Below are 24105 nucleotides of genomic sequence, written 5' to 3' on the forward strand. Positions count from 1 at the left end.
GTCGGCCTCTTTGAGATAAATTACAACCCGACAAAGCAGACGTAACATAATGACAAGTCCAGTTGTGTTTATCTCCACTGGTAATGTGTAAAGTGCATTTACACAATATCTTAATAAACAAAGCTTCGAACTCAAATCCTTTGCATATTGCTAAAACAAAATAATTGTACATACAGAAAACAAACAATAAAACCCTTTAATAGGGCATTAAATATATGTCGTCAGTAGTCAAACTCTTTCTTGACCCAAGTGGTTTGATCTTTATTCACCGGTCACCAACTGTGAATCATAGTGAACCTGGCGTGGAATAAAATATTTAAAAAAGCTTAATATATGGATACACATAGGACATTAGGACGCGTTCACTCTTATTGTTCTTGTTTTGCCAGTGCAGATGTTAGCTTTGCATTGTTGTTGTCATTAAAATATACACCTGTTAATTTAAATCAGAAGGAAGAAGAGGGAGCAGACAGCCCTGATTACCGACAACTGAACTGGCCCTGTGCGTATTTAACGGTAAACACCAACACGATCAGTAATCCTTTGCTATATAGTTTATATATAACCAGAATAAAAAGAAAACATTCAGAGCAAGTGCAGAAACAACATTTGTGATTTCAGCTACACAATCTTTATCTTTCTTTAGTTCCAATTGAAAGTTAAAGCGCCAGTGACATTCTTTCTGATTTAAGGGATTAGTTGTACATTTTAGGAAAAAGCCTTTTTGGATTTTTTTTTTTTGTTGTGTTACTTTCACATCTGTACAATAAATTTGAAGCTACACCCAGAAGACAATGGGGGAAACAGGTAGCCTGGCCCTGCACGTTTTATTTTAGGTAGGTTTAATTTGTATAAAAAACTAAATGTAAAAACAACAATATGCAGTTTTATGGGGAGTTGTGTTCCAGACTATTTCTTGTCTGGGTGCAGTGACTTCCTGTAGTCTCTGCTTACTGTGTCTGGCCAAGACATAGTTCAGCTCGTAAAAACGCAACTCTGTTTTTTGTTTTCAAACATACAACATATAACAATATATTTTACCAAACTGATATGAAAGTGGTATCGATTTTCTCATCTAACTCTACGGAAGAAACTGACTTAGCAAATTCCCCATAATGTTAAACCATTCCTTTAAAGCGTAGCTATTTGTGTCTAATTCAAAAACTAGACATCACGTTAACTTCCTGGACAGGCAAACAGGTGCTGAAAAAGGTCATAAACAAAAATAAAATTGAAAAAAGACCATCGTCTTTTAAACAATAAATACAACATGCTGAGGAAAATGCAGATGTTTCACCTAAAGAGAAACATCTTTAAAACCAGGTTTGACAAAAAAAAACATTGTCTGTTTCACAGCAGGGTCATCAAGCCGCTTGTGTTTGGTTGACACCACACACACACACACACACACACACACACATTTTAAGTTGATAGCTAGGGTAAAAAAAAGTCTACTTTCTGTTCTACTTGTTTCTTCATAAAAATTCATTCCTTACTCCCCATTGTCATTTTTTATCTAATACTACTAGTATCTGAAAATGCTTTGAGTCTCTTGCTCAGTTTTTCTAGAATCTTCTAAACAGGAACTGGGAGCAGAGACTGAGTTTATTCTACTTAGAATAACTCCAGTAGAGTCACTGGATGATAGCAGAAACCCTAAGCAGCCTCTACACTCCTGTCGTCTACTCTATTCTACAGTTACTCTACGTTTACTACTACTCCTGGTACTAAGTCCCTTTTTCTCATCCATACGCCCACCATTTGGTTAAACACAAAAGCTTTGTTTGATCAATAATTTACACAGTTACTCAATAAAAATCAAAATTACAATATACAAGATGCTTGTCAAAATAAAATGTGATGTGTTTATCAGTCTAAAACAAGAAAAAAAGATCCATTGTCACAATTTGTTCTGATTTAGATAAAAAGATCAATTAATACAGTTCTCCACAGGTTGTTTGTAGTTATGCTGCTGCGGGAGACACTCAAGCTCAAACCAGTTCTCCACCAGAAAAGTTTTCCATGCAAATTCACCTCCGAGACCTGATACTGTGACGCTGACTGAAACAAGTCTGAACCATGAACGTAACCCAGTTCAGGCCAACGTCAGATTAACATGCTTCTCCACAAGACAGAGTTGTACAGAAAATAACCAGCGATCAATAACTTAAGTTCACATTTGATATAAATTATGCAAATTTCTGAAGAAATATGTGAAGACTTTAGTTTAAGAAACTATCTAATACTACCTACTGCTTTGTCTAACAACATACTGTGTCTAATCTAGAGAAAACAGACTTATCACTTAAAACAACTTTGTGCAGCTGTACTGCGTGTAGGCTGCTTTTTATGGTCAGTTATTTGTCTCTACAATTCTGACAAATGATATGAAAATTAGATCAATATGTTATGAAACTTACTGCAATACGTCCCAGTTTCTGATCAACCATTTCCAATAAAAGTTACACATTGGTTACTAATTGCCATTTCTCTTTTGGAAACTCACCCAAAATGTCTTCATATTCTACTATTTTTCAGATGACTCAAAGTTTCTCATTTGTTTGTTTTTTTACTATGACTATGACATATGAAAATGTCAGAAATCACATTTGCACACGCTCGTAAAAAGAAGGTGAATTCTCTTCTCCATGTGTGTATTTGACGTCTCTTGTTGACTCCTTTATGTTAGATTGTTAGATAAATTTTTCACAACACCTTTCTGAAAAGAGGTATTTTCACCGTCCAGCAGCCCTTTGTGAAATCAGATTGTATTTTCTCATCAAAGGCTTAATAAACATGGCTTAGATTTTAAATACCTATTAATGTAAAAGACATGACCACCATGTTGCTTGCCTTCTACTTACTGTACAGCATCATAACATTAGTTGATAATAATTCACTTTCCCCATGGAACTCTGGGAGATGTAGTTTAGTTTCTCAGAAGTTTATTACAGAGATGTAATGTAGAAATTTCCAGTCTTTGCTATGTTGTTTTTTTTACGTCGCAGTCTGTTACAAAATAAAAATCAATTCCAGATGCCTCTTTGTAAAATCTAATTTTTACACTTCTTCTGTTTTTTAGTGAGGTTGTTTTATAGTAATAGCGCCTGATGTGTGCATCCTACATCGTTAACCTTTATAAACTACAGTGTTGTGATGTACTGTGTGCATGTTGCTCCTTCACCCCTGAGTTGTGGAGGCTCTGAGAGGCAGATGTGTGCGTGTGTTTGTGTGTACATTATGTGAGTCTATACGCGCGTCACTCTGTGGTGTTGACACTGTAGGGCGGCGGAGGGTCCAGGCTGTGTTCGGAGGAAGGAGTTGGGGTCCCTGGGACTCCAGAGGAAGGGGTCGGCGAGGCAGGGGGCTCCTCCGAGTCAGAGTTCTCCAACGAGAGGTCGTCGACAAGCGCTCTGCGTCCACGCATCGCCAGGGGCAAAGGAGCACGCCTGAACAAGAGGAGAGCGTTAGAGTTTGCTGGGAACCAGCTGGGTGCAGTGTCAGATGTTTTGTGAAGATACAAAGTGTTTTTTAGAATTTTTAGTTTACATGAAACATGAAATCCTTCCAAATAAATATGAATTTTAATTTCACAGACAGAATTATTTCCTCTGGCTGTTATCTTTTTTCAGACTGATCTTCATCGTTGTCTCGTATTTAGCCAATGCGGTAGATCAGCCATTTAAATACTTAAAACTAAGGCTGCTTCTCACAATAATTTTCACTATCTATTGATCCGTTTATATTATATAGTATATATTATATAATCTGTGTATTTGTATTAATTAATTTTTCCACCTTAATAGTCAGAAAAGAGTTCAAAGTGATTGCTTGTTTTGCCTTTGTTTTATATCTTGGGAATATAAAACAGGCAAAACAAGCAATCACTTTGATCACACAAAAAGTAGCAAAATTTCACATTTTTAAAAGCAGGAAGCAGCATATGTTTGCTTTCAGTTTTGCTTGATAAATTACTTAAATGATTAATCAATTAGTAATTGATGGTCTTCAATTCATTTTCTGTCTAATGACAGTGCGATTTGTTGGAAGGAGAACAGCAGAACAGTTTGCAAACATGTTTAGCATGAAAGATTATCACTAAATCATCTAAATGACATGTTATGTAACTACAGATGAAATGCATAATAAAAAATATCCAACAGATGTACTATATGAACTGTACATGTACCCTTCCACACACAGACACACAAACGAATAATAAAAACATGACACACACAGTGACCTACTTATCTGGTCTCCATTCAGGGATGCTGAGTGTTGGTGTGACGGTGAGACAGATGGATAGTTTGTCAATGTTAGATGGACACAAACAGATGCAACGAAAAAACAAAGCAAAACAAATCATATCAAGTTAATAGCGGGGTTAAAAACAAACAAACAAAACAACAATAAATGATGATCATTAAAGACAGAAAAACACACGCACACACCCACACGTGTGGTTACCTGAGCTGGCTGCGGAGAGAGGTGATCTCTCGCGTCATACTCTGACCGCTGTCGGCAAGCTCCTCCAGCTCCCTCTGCAGCTTCCTCTTCTGGGCGTTGGAGCGAGAGTTCTCCTCCTCCACCTCCTCCAGCTGCCTCTTCAGCTGCTTCAGGCGGACCATCGACTTATCCAGCTGGAGGAAGGGGAGGGGGAAGAGGAGGAAAAAGGACAGGGCGTATAGCAGAGGCCGGGGTGAGACGCAGAAGAGAAGAGAAGAGAAGGGGACGGGTGTATAAAAAGAGATTAGTCTGGGAGCAGGAGGACTGATAGGGATCAGGAGTCAGATTAAACCTGGCAGATTATCACAGATGATGTTTTGGGAGGAGAGTCTGTGTCTCTGCTGTGGTTGAGGGGTTTATTTTTCGGAGTGGAATACGCTCTACCTTCCCAATGAACACACAGATGCCGGGGCAGGATTAGGATTAGGTTGGATTAAGCCGGATAAATCACTCATTTTAGAATGATTTTTTAACACTCTCTTTGTGCCACGGGGCAACAATTAGAGCAGTGAGTTTATCCGATCTGACCCCCATTAAATGATTATTTAATGCTGTATCCTCTTGTGGCTCCCCTTTGCTGATGTCAGGATAATGTTAATTGTCTTACCTGTTCTCTGTACTGGTCTGCATGTCTTCTCTCGTCCTCTGCCTGCATCATCACCTCCTTCAGTTTCTTCTCTGTCTTCCGCACCAGTTTGTTGGCCATGGCTCGTTCCCTGAGAGACAAAAAAGTCCATTATAAGATACCTGCTGCACCAAGCAATTCAAAACATCTATCAAGCCAAAAAATTACATTCTTATTGTGTTTTTGGTATATTTATTTGAAGTGTTTATTATAACCATGAGAGCTGTGCGAAGTTGGGTGAAGTGGAAAGTGAGTCCCATTTTTAGGGGTCCAAGCCCGAAGTGGGCCCAGTACTGCGAAGCGGCTGGGAACCCTATTGTAATCGTTCTCGTTTTTATTTATTTTTTTATTCTTCCGCCGCTAATTCCACTACTGCAGCCTAGATGGTAACTGCTAGGGACGCAAAACTCACAGGATAGGTACAAGCCCCTGAAAGTAACTGAAGCGCAAAAATCCACACACTTCTACCTCTAGGGGGCGCTATAAGCAAGGTCAACGCATTTGGGCTTGCTACTCCCGCTCATGACGGCGGATATCAAAAATCTTTAACCACACGTTCGGGGGATCGAGCTGAATCTCGTAGTATAGGCCACGCCCATTTCCGGCTAAACTTTTTTTTCGCTACATCGCGAAAACTGAAAAACCTATTTTAATTAACTCCTCCGTAGCCACAAGTACGATCGACACCAAACTTGGCATGGATAATCTCTATACCAAGCTGATGAACGTTTGTAGAGGAAATTTTGATCCCGCAAAAAATGTCGCAATTATATGCTAGCAAACGTTTGCGAAAAACGCTATAAACAGGAAATTATGTCATATCTTCGCTTTGGAATGGCCGATCGACACCAAATTTGGAGCATTAATGTGGGACGACCCCCTGAGGGCCCTGATCATTTGGTGCAATTCGGCCAAAAGGTTGCGCTATAATCGAAGCTCAAATATGGTCAGACAATTCCATGCATTTCAATGGGATTTTCAAGGTTTTCAGGTTTGCAACGGCCGATATACACCAAACTCGGGGACCTTATATAACACGCCACCCTGAGGCACTGTGTCAAATTTGCTGTCAATCGGCGTCTAGGTGGCGCTATTAATTGGAAATCAAATAACACTGCCATAGGCATACATTCATTTCAGATCTCCGTAACCGCAAGCCCCTTTCATTTATAACTCTGGTCATTTATCCTCCACAGACCCCGCCGTGGCTCGGGGGCCCGTGATTATGGGACAATTAATCATGGCGGGCCTGGACCGACTCGCGCACCATTTGATTGTGAAAGACGCTTTCGCTGTTTTTCTATTGTTTGGACTTTCTCTGTTGTTTGGAAATGTATGCGCTGCACTCTGGTCCTGGCTTGTATGGACTTCTGGTGTCTTGTAGTCCCATGTGGGCTGGACATAGTTATATGCAGGACACAATAATAAACATTTACAGTAATTCATTCATTCATATGATATGAGCTGTTTACAATTAATGTCACGGCATGGTTTGTGTGGGACCAAAAAACCTCTAGGGAGGTATATTGAACATGGAGTAGCCTTAATTCACCGTCCCTCATTATATAGTATTCACAGTAAGCTTTAATATGTAGTCTACTTTATGTAGAAAATGTGTATTGCCCCTGGTGCCTCTCATTATTTTTTTGTTTTCATAAACAAATACCCAGCTACCAAATGACACAAGGGAAAGGTTTCTTTCAAACGCATTATCTGTACTAATGCACGTCTGTGTATTTTTTCTCACTGTCTCTCCTGTTCCAGCTGCTCCTCCATCGAGTCTATCTTGGCCTCCAGTGCGGCGACGCTGAGCCTGTGTTTGCCCCTCACTGCTCCCTCCATTTCCCCCAGTCGGGTCTTCAGCTCCTTGTTCTGCCTCTCCAGCTGCTCCCGAGCTGCCTCTGCCTTCTGGGCCAGAGTCCTCTCTCCCTGCAGCTGCACGGTCAGAGTCTCCACCTGGACCGTGAGCAGAGAGGACAGCAATGATGACGTGTATGCTTACATGCATGTAACAGGTGACAGAGAGAGCGTTGGATGTGGGTGTATGTGCAGGTGCATCTGCCGTACCTGTAGAGCAGTCTTCCTTTGCCTCTCTGCTAGCAGTTCAGAGTTACTCTGCTCCTCCTCCAGCTCCTCCTCCAGCTGACTGACTCGCGCTTCTAACCTCCGCTTCTCCTCAAACAGTGCCGTCCTGGAAAAACATACAATGTTAATAACACTGACTAAAGTCCTACCAAACACGCGCTGATTAACAGAAAGTGATACTAACTTTCCAGAACTGCTGTTGACCATCTCATCCGCTATTTCGTCCCTCTCCTGCTGAGCCTGCCTCCTCTGCCTCTCTGATACAGAAAGCTCCTGCACAGACAAACGAGTGCACACACCCAGGGGTTTAAAAGTGACTTATAACACTAAAAACCATTTAAAAACACATTATTTCTTCATATTTCTGCTGGGTTTCAGTCCAATACACACACCTCAGTGAACTGCAGGACTTCTGCTTCCAGTGTTTGGATCTTCTTTTCGTTGTCTTTCAACTGAGCGATCACCTCATCCCGAGCCAACTTGGTCTCATCTAGCTCACGCAGAACTTCCTTCAATTGACCCTGATACAATTATAGGCAGTTATAGTTTTTTTTTTTTAAATGCATGCAATTGGTAAGTACAGAAAAGCATTGATTATGTGTAGGGAGATTTCTGTTTTACCTGCAGCCTCCGTAGCTGCTTCACAGCCTCCTCTTTTCCACGGGTGGCTGCTTCCACTTGTGCCTCAGCTTCCTGCAGTTCTGCTTCCAGCTGCTTCTTGGATGAAACAGACTGGGACCGCTGGCTCCTCTCCTCCTCCAGCTGGATCTCCAACTCCCTTACCTGGCATAGGAAGGAGCACATAAGAAAATATTGAGATATTGGAAAGAGCAACAGCAACACCTTCTGTGATTTCCTCTCTCCTTCCTCTCTCCACCTGTTTGCTGAGCGCCCTCCTCTTCTCCTCTCCCTTCTCCTCGCTGGTGCTTATCTCCCTCTCAAACTGAGCCTTGAGCGCCTGCAGGGTGACCTCCAGCCTCAGCCTTGAGTTCTCCACCTCCGATAGCTCTTCCTCCAGCTCCTGCGTCTGAACTCGCAGGTTCTGGGCTTCTGTTTCTAAAGTCCTCCTGGTCCGCTCCAGCTCGTGAACCTAACACAAGGGCAGATAAGAGGAGGTAACGCACTGAGGACTGAGACAGAGAAGTGACAAAGGTTGTCCTAAGAGGAAGATTCTTACGTTCTTGCCGACATCGTCCTGCTGGTTTACAAGCTGTTCCATTTCCAGACGGAGCTGCTTGTTGGCCCTCTCAAGCTCTTCCCTCTGGTCCTGGGCCTCCTACGCACATAAACACAAGAATATTAACCACAAGCACAGAGACATAACAAACATTCTTGTATTTTCTGCTCTCAATTAGTTTACCTGCAGGGCTCGGGAAAGTGCCAGATGTCTTGTCTCCTTCTCTCGGCTATCTGCTTCCGCTCTGTCCCTTTCCTCTGCCAGCCGAGCGCTCACCGCCTTCTCCTCTGCCAGACACTGAGGGGGTGAAGGAGACAAAGTTAGCAGCGAAGGGAAAATACTTTAGGGACATTTACTCGCATGTTCGCAGCCTGTTTAAGGTTCTGACCTGATCAAACTTCTTCTGCCTCTTCTCCAGGGCCGTGCAGTTCTGCCTCTCTCTCTGCAGGGCAAGCGTCATGTCCTCTATCTCCTCCCTCAGTCGCTCCCTCTGCCTCTCTACTCTCTCCTTCTCCTCCTCCTTCTGCCGCTCCCTCTGCATGACGCTGTCCAGCTCTCTCTGGAGTTTCCGGCGGGTCTCCTCTCCGGCCTCCACCGCAGTGTTCACCTCCTCCGACTGCTTACGAAGCTCTGCCAGCTGCAGGGGTGGAGCAGAGAGGTGGTGAATAAATGTCGCGGATGTGTTTGTTGAAACTTCACAGAGCAAAGAAAACGCCTAACCATAAACTCTACATCTTTGGTCTACTTCAGATATTGTGAACTGGAAACTACTTGAAATATGAGAAAGTCAAATGTGATATTCCTAAGTATGTATCTACTGTGTTTTTCTGATTTGTCTTGTATTTGATGGGTTAGTTTTGATATTTTACTGCTATGGACGATGCTCTGGAATAACATAAACTGATTGATTGGCAAGTATTTTAAAGAGATGAGTTAAACAAAGCCTGCGTGGGATTTACCTGCTGTGTATGAGTCTGAATCTGCCGGGTCAACTCTTTGGCTCTCTCCTCCTCCTCCTCGAGTCTTTCCATCAGTCCGTTCTTCTCCTCCTCCAGCGCTCGAACCCTCGCGGCCAGAGCCATCTTTTGACGAGTTTCATCCTGCAGCAGTTCCTGAGAGAGAATCCAAGTGTGTCAGCCAAGGTCTGGTGACAGTCCGTGCATGTGTGGGTGTTTTTATTTTGAGTCAGGAGCCAATTCTTTCATTTTTCTCAATTCAAGAGGAGGATTTTTTTTCAAGGTGTTTTAAAAATGATTGCCATTTTCTCAACTATAGGTGCTAAAGGTTTCTGTGGCTGTAACCCAAAAGCCAATGCCTAACATAACACCTGACCCCACCTTGTTGGCTGTGTGTGTGTTTTCAGTTAGTTACCTTTGCATCATGCAGCTGACTCTCCAGGCTGTTGACCTCTTTTGAGAGCCGAAGGGATTTTGTGTCAGAGGAGGCCAAATTGCTGGAGAGAGCCTCAATCTCACACTGATAGAAGTGGGAATAAAAGAGTGGGGATAAAGGTAAATTTACAACAAAGGTTAATTCACAACAAATACATTGTTACACAATATACAATAAGAATCTGATTTTCTGAAGTTCAAAAGATACAAAGAAAAAATTAACAACAAAATAAATGAATTGAAGGCTTAATATCAGCGTGTTTGTATCTATTTGCACCTGTAGCTTGTGCACACGCTCTTCCCTCTCCTCCCTCTCTCTGTCAGCCTGAGCCAGTCTGGCGCTGAGCTCCTGAAGCTGACTCTCAGCCCTCTTGCGGCCCCTCTCGCTCTCCATGCGTCCCCCTTGGAGGCTCTTGAGCTCCGAGGTCAAATTCTGCCTCTCTTCCTCCAGCACTGCCTTGGCCTTCTCCAGGGACTGACGTGCCTGAAAGAGAACGCAGTTGCCACACGATGAGCGACAGGTGCGTGTTTACATGTGCATCTGTTTTTGAATGTGGCGTTTCTCTTACTCTCTTGCTGTTGTCCAGCTGTTCTTGGAGGCTGTCTATGGCAGCGCTGTGTTTGACTCTGAGTTCTGACAGTTGGGCCTCGTGGCGGCGAGTCTCGTCTTCAACGCACCGCTGGAGCTCATTTAACTCCGCTTCCCGACGAGACCTGTGTAGACGGAAGAGGAAGACAAAAAATTCGATAATAATTTTCTCCTTTGAAATAAACTTTCGTTTTCAGTCCTGATCTGACAACAGAAACACAAAAAGTGAACTTTTGAATTTCAAAGTCAAAATTTTATTATGATTTATGTACTTATGATTTACCTTAGCTCCTGCTGGGCAGCTGTAGTGTCCAGAGTGTCCTCCAGCTCAGTTCTCAAAGCCTCCAGCTCCTCCCCCAGGTCTCGCCTCTGTTTCTCTGCCCTCTCCCTCATCCCTCGTTCATTCTCCACTTCCTCCTTCAGCTCAGACACCTGGGACATGGCCTCCCTAAGCGCCCTCTGAGCTTCGGCACGGCGCGCTCCTTCTTCCTCCAACCTGACAGAGACAGGGAAGGACAGATGAATTAAGGGAGGGGCGCAGTGTGAAAAATATATGACAAGCCTATGTGTTACTGTGTGTCTGTTATATACTGTTCTGTGTCTCACCGGCCCTGCAGGGTGGTGATTTCCTTCTCCTTCTGAGCCAGGCTGCCCCTGAGCTCGGCAGCCAGCATGCCCAGGTCTGACAGCTGCTCTTGGGCCTCCACCGACTCGCTCTCCATCCTCCTCCTCCACTTCTCTTGCTCTAGGCGACCCTGCTCCTCACGCTTCAGGCGTTCTGCACACATTTATAGAAGCGACGAATTACAGATCGCAGAAATTGCAAATATTGAGACAAGGTTGGACAAAAGGGATACCACCAGTCAAGTTGGGTGCTACAATGTAACCAGAATCACAATCACAATCAGAAGGAGCTTTATTGCCAAGTAGTGTTTTACACATACAAGGAATTTGCTTTGGTGATAAGGTCCTACACACAGACAAACATACAGATGACATAAATAAATGTAGAAATATATAAATATGGAATAAACAAATGCAAGTTATATAAGAATAATAGAAGAATAGAGAAAAATAATACAGCTATTTGCAGAGAAAGCAACACTCTCTGCAAATAGCATTTGCGTAACATTCCTCTAGCTATGGACAAAATTATGGAGGTTATTAGTATGCTTTATACTTACATCAATTATTCAGTCTTTTACAGGAATTTAAAAAATATCGTATTTAAACATTTTAAATTCGTGGAAAGTTGCTTCAACTTCACATTGTGCAAAAAAAAATATTCAAATGTAAAAAAAATATAACTCAAAATACTAAACGCTTTCACAGACAATCTGTGTAACTTCTGCAATCTACACATAAAATATGAGCATGCAAACAAATCAGAAAGGCTGACAACTATGTAGAAAATGCATTGGGACATTTACCATCTAGGTCAGCGATGACAGCCTCCTGTTTGTTCTTGAGTTTGTTCAGACTTTTGGTTTTCTCCTCCTCCTCAGTGAGCTGATCAGTCACCTCACTCAGACGCTCTTCAAGCTGTTTCTTCTCCTGCTCAGAGAAAAATAAAAAAATAGCATTGGGTCATGAAATATATATAAAACATGTACACCCTGCAGGAGCATGCAAGCAGTGGAGTTTTCCATTTGACATAAAGGTGTCAGCACAGGATCAAGCAGATACAAAATACATACTGTATATATGGGGGTTGTTGTTATAATAATAATAAATACTGTTTTATCTAACATTCATGCACAAGATGATAAAGCTTTAGCGAGATGCCCACTTTGCTGAGTCTGTCTCTCTGCTCCACTGCATTCAGCAGGTCGGATTCCAGACTCTTCACTTTGGTCTCCAAGGTGACCTTCTCCAGCAGGAGGCGCTGTCGGGCACTTTCCTCCTCCTCTAACTGCTCCTCCAAGTCCTGACAATGACAGAAGGACATGATTTAATAGCATGCAAGGGAGGGAAAGACAGTTTTAATTTAACTTCAGTGATGTTACTGATTTTCATTTCTGTTTTTTTATGTCACTCAGTATTACATATTTCTGATTTTACTTAATCTCCTCACCTGTATGTTCTGCTGCATCCTCTTCTTCTCATTGGTCATCTGCACACCTCTCTCCTCCTCTTCCTCCAATCGACTCTCCAGCTCGCCCAGCACTTCCTCCAGCTCCTGTTTCCGACTGGCCAACCTGGCCCTCATCTCCTCTGCCTCCGCAAACAGCTCCGCCTCCGCCTGCAGCTGGTCAGCCAGAACTGACTTCTCCTCCATCAGCTAGACAAGGAGAGGTGGAGGAGAAGGAGTGACGATCGAGGCACTGATTAATAGCAGAGGGGGGAATCGGCAGCACAACAAGGTGAAGAGTTGTTTACCTGAGCGTGTTTCCTGTCCAGCTCAGTGTAGTCCTGCTCCACTCGGGTGAGTTTGTCCTTGACCTTCTGGAGCTGGGCTTCCCTAACCTGGATCTCCTCGTCTTGCCGGGTCACCTGCAGCAGGGGCTTTACCTGGTTGGCACAGAACAAGGATCAGAGGTCAATGTGAAGGACATCCCCATTCCTGCATCCCCTATGATTTTATTTCCTGCAACGGGCTGATTTTATTTTTCTTTCCCTTGTCAAGGATCTAAAGTCAATGTATAGATTTTAGAACATATTTTTTCTCTTGATAGGCTCTAAAACCCAATCCTGTTGCCTTTGCTTTAGTTAATACATTCTGCACCAACTAGTAATCAGTATCACAACTCGACCATTGCAAGTTTGCTTTACAAGTGCAACAAACATAAACTAAATCAAAGTAAAAAAGTTTAATAGTAAAGTAAAGAATTTAAGCTTTTCAGCCACGTCAGTGATCACTTGCAGATGTGTGTTGTATATTTCCCCGTCTCTGTTGTAATGTAGTTGTGTGCACAGTACCTTGGTGAACAGCCGCCACCACTGCCAGTTCCTGAGTTTGAGGTATGCAGCACAGTTCCTCTGCATCACCCTCATAGCGCTCAGCTGCTGCTGCTTCTTCAGAAAGGCTCTGGGATGTAATACAAATTAAACAATAAATCCACAAAAATACACATGGGTGTGTGAATGAAAGTGGCGGATCGTCCTTTCAGACATAGGAACTACAGCAGAAAAAACATCTGCAGGAATAAGCTCATTAAGTCCCATTTTTAACTGTACTCCACCATCCTACTAACATTTACACTGCTCAGTTATAGGGCAGTACTAACAGTGTGTTAGTTTTGACATTTTTGCAAGAAATTTTATTATTTATTCACAAGCTTCCAGAAGCGGTGCCAAATACCTTTCAATGCTGTTGCAATTCCTGAGTCACTGATAGGGGCTGACAAAAGATTAAATATTGATGCTACTTTAAGAGCGAAATACAAAACGCCCTCCTAAACAGCAGCAAGCGAGCGCTCCTTACAGAGAAACCCCACTTGCCTTCTCCTGTCCCTTTAGTTTCAGTTAGTAAACAAGTGATTGTTGAGTGGCCGATGACTCAAGTTAAATCGTAGTATAACAAATATTTAAAAATGATAACAAAACTTCAGTGCAAAGTAGGCTAGTGTGGCTTACAAACTAAATAAGCATGTGTCTATCATAGCTCCCCCTCTCTGCTAATGTTTATTCTTAGGTAACTCTTACTTGCGTGCAAGGTAGCCTCTGGAGGCGCTCTGGAAGCGTATGATGGTGTCGGTGATCTTTAGGTCTCTTTCTTCTTCCAGGTGAGCCAGGACTCCAGCTCTGAAGAAGACTTTACTCTGACCCACCCTGAACAGGTTGAGATCCAGCTCCAAAGCCCTGATCTGAATGAGGAAACGGCATCCAGTTAACAGTGGTTAGCAATTTCCAAAATATTGTATTTTTATGGCTACTATAAAAATGACTTACCATGAGTTCTGATGCCTGTTTGCCATCCATGAAGGTGCGGGGAATAGCATTAGGAGTCAGGATCTCATATCTGGGAGACAAAAGTGATTTTGTAAGCGTGTGTGTGCTGAAGCAAGAGACACAAAACTGAGGATGTGTCAAAAAGGTCATTCCAGAGATGCCAGAGAACATGCTTGAAGAGGCATTTATTGTGTGTGTGTGTGTGTGTGTGTGTGTGTGTGTGTGTGTGTGTGTGAGAGAGAGAGAGAGAGAGAGAGAGAGAGAGAGAGAGAGAGAGAGAGAGAGACAGGTGGTTATGAAAGGTAGTTGACTGGAGTCTGTTTACAGTCTCTTCTGTGATACAAAAATACAATCACACCCACACCCACACACACACACACACACACACGCACACCTCTGTCTGAACTCCTGGAATGGGATGCGGTTAGGGAAGCCTTGTCTGCAGATACGGATCCCCTCCAGAACTCCGTTACACCTCAGCTGGTCCAAAACCAGATGGGGGGACAGCTTACCGGCCTGAGCGAGACAGCAAGCGACACAAAGGAAGAGAGGGAGAAAGACAAGCAGACCAAACAAGAGAAAGTGAAATAAATGGAAGATTTAATTCAAACACATCTATCCTGTTACCCCTCTAGTCCTACTGTCTTACCCTCTTCTCGTGGTTGGGGATGATGCAGCGGAGGAAGTTGGGGTTGGTGTTCCTCAGCGTGGCCATCAGCTTTGTGAGAGACTCCTTGTAAAGCTGACCAACAGTCCTGAACATACCCTTCTTCGTCTTGAGTCCTGCTGCTCCGAACGTGACGGGCCCACTGTTGTCTCCCGACGACACCTGGTCAAGACCCACGATCCTGTCCACTGAACCAAAAAACACACACGGTCTCAGTTTCAGCAGCAAGTATGACTTAAGTGGAGTGAATAGGGTTTACCAGACTTGGTTTGGACATGGACATGTCTGTATGAATGCCATACTAATGCCATGGCATTATGATTTTACATCTGCAATCAAGTCTCTGGAAAGATGATATCAGATGGTGGACAATGGATTTGGAGCTCATTAGAGATGCAATCATATGGTTTCAAAGCAAATACAAAATAATTTATTTGCTTACCCATATGGACCAGTAAGATACACATACAGAATTAGTACAGTGCAAGAGCAAAACAGGTTTCTAGCTTAACCTTGAACATGTCTGAACATGCATGACTACAGCTTTCTCTGTCTATCATTTGAAAAAAAAAGTGCTGACTTATTATCTTCCTGATTTGACGGTTGTATTGACTGAGTTGGATACAAAACTGCCAATTCCACAATAACCCAAATTTCTACATTAGTAATACCATTATACTATTTAAGCTATTTAAATGTTACCACTGTATGCCAATATGTAACATCTCTAGAACTCATTCAGGATCACAGTTCTGCCTGCACATGGTTGGTTTTCATAAAACCGCTCCAGTTGTTTGTGGCAGTACTGTGCAACACAACTCTTACCGAAAGCATGCTGCTACCTAGACACTGTTCAATTTCTATAAAACGGAGGTGAATTACTTCTTTATGAATGGAAAAAAACTACATCACACAAGCACTGTCACTAAAAGCAAAAGACTTGGTGAAAGAGTAAAAGAGAGAACAACTGTTTCAACAGCGCAGTGAGAATATGATAGAAAAATGAATACTACAGAACAAATATGAAACTAAAATGAGTAAACAATTACACAAAAGGGCACACGACAATCAAAAACTGGGCAAAAAACAAAGGAGCAATGCAAGCAGAGGTGGGAGTGAGGAATGTGACACGCAGAGGAGGAGAGGAACCTACTGTCGGAGCCATTAGCCTGTAGTGTGGCATAGGAGTCAAAGAAGTACACACGAGGAAGAGTTTGAATATCTGATGCAGGAAGAAGGAAGGCCCAGAGAGAAAAATAAGAGGGAAGGAAAGAAGGAGCCCATGTGAGCACAAAATAAGTGGAGAGGAAAGAGAACAGAACAGAAGGAAATGGGACAAGAGTAAGCAAACACAGGAGAGAACAAGAAGGAAAAAGAACAGAGATGGACAGAAAGATAGAATAGTTCCATCATAGAGAAAGAGAAGAGAAAAAAATACAGTAAAATTAGTACATTTCGCACAAGAAACCTTTATAACTGACAAATTTTTCAGTTTAAAGTACAGTTCTTACATACATTTTTACATACTGTGCACATATGACGTCCATAAATTAAAGGTTTACTGTACATGGTAGTGATTGAACGCTACAGTAAATCAGTCTCACCCTCCTTCCAAAGCTCTGAGACGAAATGATCCGACGACTGGTGGAGGAGAGACGCCACGTTGTCGTTCAGAGGATCCATGTTCTTCACTAACCAATCATCTGCCTTGTAGTTCACCTGAGAGACATTGCGGAGGGCAGAGGACATTTTCAACTCGGTTTCTTTGAGTGGGAAAGATGGCAGACGTGGAATTTGTTCAAGAAATGATAGGATACCTTGCCAGCATAGTGAATGATGGAGAAGTCAGCTTCCCCACGTGGCTGCTTTGATCGGAAGAATTTTGGATGGCTGCCTTGCTCAGCAGACAGCTTCTCTACAAAAGAGCGGTCTGTTGCACGGGGGAACCAGCACTCTTCATCCAGCAGGGCCAGGACACCAGGCGGGTGGGTCTAACAGAGACAGGGAAAAACAACCTTTATTGTGAGTGAAACTTTCAAGTGGAATACCGAATCAAAGTGTCCGATTGTGTGCTTTGCATGTTTCTATTTATGTTCTTTTATTCTCTTTCATTTCTTCATCTGTGGGTGGGGTTGATTGCGAACAGGTTCTGTGTGCCACAGATCCTCAACCTGAACCTTATCATGCTATTTTCCTACAATAACCAAACAATGCACGCTACTTGTATGGAAAGTAAATATGGACTGTCAGCCTCTATATTCTCATCACTTAATGATAATTTGTGTTCCGCTGTGTGTATGTACTGGTTTCTCGATGAGGTCAATGCAGGGCTGTAAGTCCAGGCCAAAGTCGATGAAGTTCCACTCGATGCCCTCCCGCTGGTACTCCTCCTGCTCCAAGATGAACATGGTGTGGTTGAAGAGCTGCTGCAGCTTCTCGTTGGTGTAGTTGATACACAGCTGCTCAAAGGAGTTTAGCTGCAAAGGGATTCAGGAAAGCAAACAAAGACTCATGTAATGTAACCTATAGAACAACACACACACACTTATACACTGTAGCATTTGTGACACTACATGCCTATAACACTTGCCCGAACCTAATACTAACTGTAACCTATCCTTAAAATGTACAAATAAAGGGAAACACTGGCTTGAAAATGAAATATCCATTATCACAAACATTTCAGAACTAATGCTGGGGTATAGCAAAAGTCAAACATCACCCCTTATGTATGTTAAATTTGAACAACTGACCTACTGCATACAAACATACAATCATTACATGAACAAACCTGGAAGATCTCAAATCCAGCGATATCAAGGATCCCTATGAAGGAGGCTCCCTGTCGCTGTCTGCGGTCCAGAGCTCTGTTGATCCTGTGAACCAGCCATCTGAACAGACGCTCGTATGTGGCCTTCGCCAAGGCCTCCACAGCAAAGTCAGCCTAGAGGAACAAGGATACACTATTAGACACACTCCATAGGAACAAATATCTGTTTATCTGTATGACTACAAATGTCTATGAACATAAGATCTTACCTGTTCTTTCGTCTGGGCCTTCTGCACATACTCTCGACCCACTTTGATTCTGGGAGTGAGGATGGCCCGAGTGAACTCCAGCACATTGACGCCCAGCAGATGGCACAGTTTCTGAGCAGCTGTGTTATCCGGCATTGAGGCCTGATCCTGGTTCTTTTCCTTCATGAAGGAAATGTTTCCAAACTGGAGCACAGCAGAGATCACCTTAAGCATGGCTGCAGAGAGGTATGACAGGGAGAGGGAAGGTGATTTATAGCACGGATCCAAACGGAAAGAAGTAAACTACTTTCTCTCGTCTCTATCATCCCCTCTCTTACATATTGACTCCTCTGGGGTGAAGCCCATAATAGCCATGGAGTCCATGGTCTGGGTGAAGTTCTCTGAATCGCTCTGACCAGGAACAGGAATGGAGCCTCCACTCAGAAAGCGGTATTCATCAGCAGTTCCTAACAGCAGGTCCGCTAGGGATGGAAATTAAAAAAAGGTGAAACAGAGAGAGCTAAGTAGAAAAGACATAAATTACCACAGGACATGGATACATTTTACTGGTGTATTTCACCAAAATAACATGCAGCATGTTCTGTAGTATAGCCGTATTTCATTATGACACTTTGGCTCACCTCTTGTCTCCTCTGAAGTTCCACACAACAACTGGTAAAAGATGTGGAACGTCCTTTCATCCTTGGCCTGACGGGTGGCCCGGGACTTTTCAAGGAGGTCTGGATTTATGTCGTCATGGACATGTGCAGCTGAAGCTAGTTAGTCCTGGTCTACTTCTAGCAATGTATCCTTTCCAAATCAGAATTTATAGTGTATATGTAATATATATAAATCTTTAAATAATCAAATTATTTTGCATGTCACAAATAAACACAGGAGTCACAATATACGACAAGGTAAATTCGCCCAACTACGCTGTAAATGAGGCAGCTTATTTAGACAGCAAGAGTGTTTCTATCTTTCAAAAACCTATGTAAAAGGATACAGGTTTCTATGTTGGCACCAACAATGTACCCCGCCACGTCAAAATTAATGCGAATGAATTTACCCTGAAGCAGAAGAAAAAGTTTCAGTTAATTTCTATAGTAAATTATCAAACTGATGATACTGACATGAAAAGAATGCTCAGGAGGTTTGTATAAACTGTCAAGTCTGTTCTTACAAATCTAGAGGAGTTGTCGTTCTTCACAGTCTTTGCGTTACCAAAGGCCTCCAGTATGGGGTTGGCCTGCAGCAGCTGTCTCTCCAGCTCGCCCTGGCACACACAGGAGACGTCAGATCAGCTTCACAGCACTACAAAGATATGAGCCTCAACAAAAAAACCTCCATAGGGCCTGTGTACTAAAATGCACCATTTAATCCTGCTCTCTCTGAAGTAACTACTGATCTGTTATATAAAAAAAAGCATGACTCATCCTTGAAGATCAGTGACACAAAATGGTGCATTTTAGACCCCAAAATAGCATTCACAAAACACACCATTCGCAGGACCGGGAACAAATGATTCTCAACGTCAATATGAGTAATGGGCTCTCTTTAGTTAAGCAATCAATGAAAAGAATCATCATGTTTCATGTTTAATTTATTATTAAAATCTACATTATTAAAAGTCAATCTCTAGAATCCAACTAACAAGAGTCAGTTGAGAACCACTGTTGTACGACAACAAGGGCAGAGAAGCTGCAGGTTTAGATGCCAATATCATACACAAGCTACATATTGGCTGATTCTAGCTAGCTGCAAAGCCTCGCTACGGTTGTCGCATTGCCAGTGCAGCAGCTGTTGATGCAGCATCAGCAGCAGCCAGTGAAGGAGAGTTACTGTAGCTACAGGAGATGGTTATACTGTAAAAACGGTCAAGGAATGTCAGGCAGCCAACACCAGAGGCAGATACACAAGCACACACAGAGGTCAGCATTTTAAAGGGTATACTACACACAACAACAAAACAATATATTTACACACATACACGCACGCACGCACGCACACACACGCACACACACGCGCACACACACACACACACACACACACACACACACACACGGATGGCAGCAAACGACACAACCACACCCATACCCACTCCCACTGTACAGTTCATGTAATTAAAACCAGTTCTACAGGTAAGCAAAAACCAGTGGGAATGAGAAGCCAACCCTCACCCCACTGAGAAGAATACAATAAAACGTGCCTAAACTAGAGACCCTGAAAGACAGGATTTATGACAGGTAAGTAAAAAAGAAAAGCACTATCCACCGAAGGCATGATTCTCATCATGTATCAAGTGAATCATATCAGCTCTTGTAAATATTCTACACAGAAAGTTTCATTTCTACAAAAAGTGACCCCCAATGAATAAACCCCAAGTTGTCTAAATACGTTTATACTCACATATTGCATACTCTGACGAATTGTGTGTGAGGAAATGAAGTTTTAGGGGGGAGGAGAATGGGTGAACATATGGATGGGATAAACAAACAAACAAAAAAAGACAAATAAGACAACAATAACAATAACAAAGAAAGGAATACAAACAAGCAAAATCAAATATACTGTGCAAGGTTTGATTGTTATGAGGAACCACATCAATACTGATAGTTTAAGGTTACTGTGTTGGTTAGTAAGTATCATCTTGGAGTTCAATAAAACTGGGTGGAGTGTGCGATTAAAATCCAATGCAATGTCTTGTCAAATTCAGCGAATATCTCCTCACGGCTAGTTGTCCATTCTGTGTGTGCGCAGAAAAAAATCCCAGTGTTCGTACACAGCTCTGGCTCTGACCGAGCCACTCAACAATATTCCAGCCGTTCCAGCCATGATATGTGTGTCAACGTTAAATTACTTGCCCTCGGGCATTCAGCTTACTTTCTAGTTTGCCGAGACATGCTGTTGTTGTGATGTTAGCTATAGTAGCAGGAGAGTTGTGAGTGTCGCCGTTTGGAGCTTGTGTGCTGGCTCTGAGACCATCTCTTCCTCTCTGCATGTTAGCTTTGCAGCAGCAACTGTACCGACAGTTTGCTAACCCACAACTTAGCTAACGTTAGTTAAATTACTTGCTGTGTCGTTGTTCGCTCTACATCGTGGTATTTGTTATGGTTTTGGAAATCTCAAGAATCGCAAACCCCACCTTTAAGCAGGAAAAAATACAGGATAAAAGAGCAGGACAGGACAGTAGGATCGAGTTCACTCACCCTGTTCACCAAAGTACTGCCCCTTGTTAAAGATCTAGAGCCATCCATCTGAACATGCAGGAAAGAGAGGACAAAGCAGAAAGAAGAGAATGAGGGGAAACAAGTGCAGGAAGGAAGGAAGGTAAAGGAAATTGCAGAGAAAATGAGAAAAAGAAGACTGATAAACAGAGAAAACCACTCCAAGGTCAGGTAAAATTCAATTAATTGTACCTGCAGGGAAACCCATTTTATAATCATAATGTATGAATAAAAAAATTAAGAGGAAAGTGATTGAGGTTCAGTAAATTGTGATTGAACATTGCATTGGACTGTATTGAGAACAGCAACTTTGAACTAATTATGAAGACACTGCAACAATGGTGAGTTATATTTGGTTAAATTAATAGTTTAATTTTGGGAAATAGTTCATTTTGGGAAACAAGCTTATTCACTTTCCTTCCTGAGAGTTAGATGAGAAGATTGATACCAGTCTCATGTGTGTGCGCTAAGTACAGAGTTGGAGATTAGCTTAGAATGGAAGTGTTGCTTTGTCTAAAGTTCAACACACCTACCAGCTCATCTAAAGCTCAATAATTAACACAATCCAACCTCACTGTGTTGGCAAGACTCTGAGAAGTTACTGCGGTCGTGTGTACACCAAAAAATAGTTATAGTACGAAACTCCCCATAAAACTCCATGCTGTCAGTTTTACATTTCTGTTTGAGTGCAATTCAAAACAACAAGATATTATGTGTTAATTAGTGAGCTTTATAGCTGTTGTTATGCATTTGTTCAGAATTTACTTTGGAAAGAGGCAGGCTTGTTGTTTCCTCTTACTTCCAGTCTTTTTGCTAAGCTAGGCTAATCCTCCTGATTCTAGATCCGAGCTTACTGTACCACACTGACACAAGAGTGGCATCAGTCTTCTCACCTAACTCTCCGATAGAAAGTTCATAAGCCTATTTCCCAAAACTTTAACTATTCCTTTACTTAAATACCAGATGGCAACATTTCACAGCTGTAAGACACATAATTCAGCCCAGACTCCAGATATATTGGTGAAAACACTACAAAGTGACTTATGGTCATATCATGGCACAGAACACAGAAAAAGCACAGATGAGCTGCACTGATATAAATAAACAGTATACTGAGGGTCAACATACAGCTAGTAAGGATGAGGTCAAGTGATATACTTTTGAGGCATTGTAACATGAATTAGTTACTGTAATGTGAACACAGTTCTGCTTAGCCTCAACTTAGCTTCCTATAGCCTACAGTCTACATCATATTTCTTTTCCTCATCTCTTATTTGTTTCGCTCAACACTCAAATGCTTCTCCACCTTTTCCATCTTTCCTGTTAGTCCCCTCCGCTTTCATTCTAAATGTTCCTAGAAAAGCCCTTCTTCTCTTTGTATGTTGTTTTTTTCGGCTGCTGCTCTTCTTTTTCTTTTTACTTCTGTGATGTCTCTACTGCGACGTACCTGGACAGCTTCCTTGTTCCTGCCCAAAGTGCCACCCTTATGAGAAGAGGCAACGTGAGCCAAATACTGGATTACTTTCTTAGTGTTCTCTGTTTTCCCAGCTCCAGACTCGCCTCTGGAATACACATAAACACAGACACACACACACACACACATACATACAAAACCGAGTAAGGAACACACACACATACACAATAAATACCATTCTCTTAACAAAATGGTCCATCTCAAACACATATGGTCTCAATTATGAATGGTATATATAAGCATTTTAAAGAGGACACACAGGAACAAGTGGCCAAACACACATTCATCACACCAGTAAATATAGTGCCCATGCAGTGCATTCAAAGCCACAGGTCCAAACAGAAAGCAGGTGTGGAGGATACAGGCTGCGTCAGTATTGTTGCTTTTGGCGAAGAACCACGGAGAGTGGCGTAAAAATAGCAGCTGTAAAAGACCTAAAAGGAGAGGACGGCTCGTCCCAAATACACTGATTCAAGATGAACATAAAATGGGATCCTTGACAATGACAGGAAGAGTCTGGCAGGAAGACATGATGACAGGGAGCCGAATGAAAGGCCCTCAGGCAAGCAGGTAGGCAGACAAACCATGGGGAACAGACAGGATGATGCATTCACATCATAGACCTGGCATTTTGCAAAGATGTGATTTTTCTGTCCTGATTCTTTAAATTCATGTTTGAAAATGTGACCCATACAGAGGTTTTCCTCACAGCAAATTACAAAGCATTCACACACAGCAGGCAACTCACGTGCAGAGGATTGATTGATCTTCTCGGTCTGTTAAAGAAAAAACAATGTGAGTACAAATTAGTAACATATAGATATAGAGAAAGATCTGTCGGACTGCTGGGAAACGATTTTGAGATACTGCTGTTCTACATTTGTTCATACAGTGTTAAACATGTGGGAGGTCAACATCAAACAGCTACAAGGATCACAACTGTGACGATTTGAAAATCTACACATGTTGATATATGATTCTTGAACACCCTCTAAGGTGCTGTGTGGGAGTGAGGAGGTTATCTATGGCACCATCTTGGCTCATGTTACACCAAGCCTCCACCGCCACTAACCAGGCATGAAGTTCTCTGGAAGCCTCAATAGGGACCCACACCTCAAGTCTTCATGGGTAATACATATTATATGTATACAGATGGACTCAAACTAGGGCTCAGACTGTGCTCTGACTCTTGGCATGTCAGTCACTGCTTCACTGATTAACACTTTAGAAAGAAACAGGCCACCAGCTGAACTGGTCTCTCCAGGCTGCCAAACCACAAAACACTGGTAGTCAATGGGTGGACATTGTTTGCAACATTACTTTGTGTTTGGTTTTTAAGATTCCCACACGTTCAGTTTAGAGGAATTCATACTGGTCCTACAGGTTAAATCACTGAAATAACACACCTACAGTCTACCCTGAAGGGGGGGGGGGGGGGGGGGGAAAAAAAAAAAA

At 42.4% G+C, this 24105-nt stretch overlaps 1 protein-coding gene across 4 annotated transcripts in view; it reads right to left on the reverse strand.

The window, feature by feature from the left end:
* Positions 1-669: 669 nt before the first annotated feature.
* myh14 (myosin, heavy chain 14, non-muscle) overlaps positions 670-24105 on the reverse strand; it is a 31144-nt gene continuing 7708 nt past the window's right edge. Inside the window, exons 5-46 of one of the 4 annotated variants that reach the window (XR_006824349.1) lie at positions 23399-23426; positions 22624-22738; positions 21159-21206; positions 20359-20370; positions 19133-19225; positions 18956-19019; positions 18591-18689; positions 18288-18431; positions 17971-18185; positions 17723-17875; positions 17235-17408; positions 16749-16922; positions 16536-16650; positions 14914-15119; positions 14659-14780; positions 14265-14334; positions 14019-14179; positions 13293-13401; positions 12753-12884; positions 12448-12654; positions 12163-12300; positions 11804-11927; positions 10980-11151; positions 10657-10869; positions 10354-10498; positions 10062-10268; positions 9765-9869; positions 9353-9505; positions 8782-9030; positions 8577-8690; positions 8394-8492; positions 8094-8306; positions 7838-7999; positions 7609-7737; positions 7401-7489; positions 7199-7322; positions 6879-7087; positions 5114-5222; positions 4468-4640; positions 4248-4271; positions 2915-3449; positions 670-2816 (exon numbers count right to left, since the gene is read on the reverse strand). Coding sequence is in view for 3 of the 4 variants with exons in the window: in XM_046044037.1 (XP_045899993.1) it covers positions 3260-3449; positions 4248-4271; positions 4468-4640; positions 5114-5222; positions 6879-7087; positions 7199-7322; positions 7401-7489; positions 7609-7737; positions 7838-7999; positions 8094-8306; positions 8394-8492; positions 8577-8690; positions 8782-9030; positions 9353-9505; positions 9765-9869; positions 10062-10268; positions 10354-10498; positions 10657-10869; positions 10980-11151; positions 11804-11927; positions 12163-12300; positions 12448-12654; positions 12753-12884; positions 13293-13401; positions 14019-14179; positions 14265-14334; positions 14659-14780; positions 14914-15119; positions 16536-16650; positions 16749-16922; positions 17235-17408; positions 17723-17875; positions 17971-18185; positions 18288-18431; positions 18591-18689; positions 18956-19019; positions 19133-19225; positions 20359-20370; positions 21159-21206; positions 22624-22738; positions 23399-23426 (5582 nt within the window). In the remaining variant the exon portion in view is untranslated. Of the gene's footprint in view, positions 3450-4247; positions 4272-4467; positions 4641-5113; positions 5223-6878; positions 7088-7198; positions 7323-7400; positions 7490-7608; positions 7738-7837; positions 8000-8093; positions 8307-8393; positions 8493-8576; positions 8691-8781; positions 9031-9352; positions 9506-9764; positions 9870-10061; positions 10269-10353; positions 10499-10656; positions 10870-10979; positions 11152-11803; positions 11928-12162; positions 12301-12447; positions 12655-12752; positions 12885-13292; positions 13402-14018; positions 14180-14264; positions 14335-14658; positions 14781-14913; positions 15120-16535; positions 16651-16748; positions 16923-17234; positions 17409-17722; positions 17876-17970; positions 18186-18287; positions 18432-18590; positions 18690-18955; positions 19020-19132; positions 19226-20358; positions 20371-21158; positions 21207-22623; positions 22739-23398; positions 23427-24105 lie in introns of all 4 variants that reach the window. The other 3 variants (XM_046044037.1, XM_046044039.1, XM_046044038.1) reach the window with 3 other exon arrangements.

This window comes from Micropterus dolomieu, linkage group LG03 (genome assembly GCF_021292245.1).
Source record: "Micropterus dolomieu isolate WLL.071019.BEF.003 ecotype Adirondacks linkage group LG03, ASM2129224v1, whole genome shotgun sequence".
Taxonomy (NCBI): Eukaryota; Metazoa; Chordata; class Actinopteri; order Centrarchiformes; family Centrarchidae; genus Micropterus; species Micropterus dolomieu.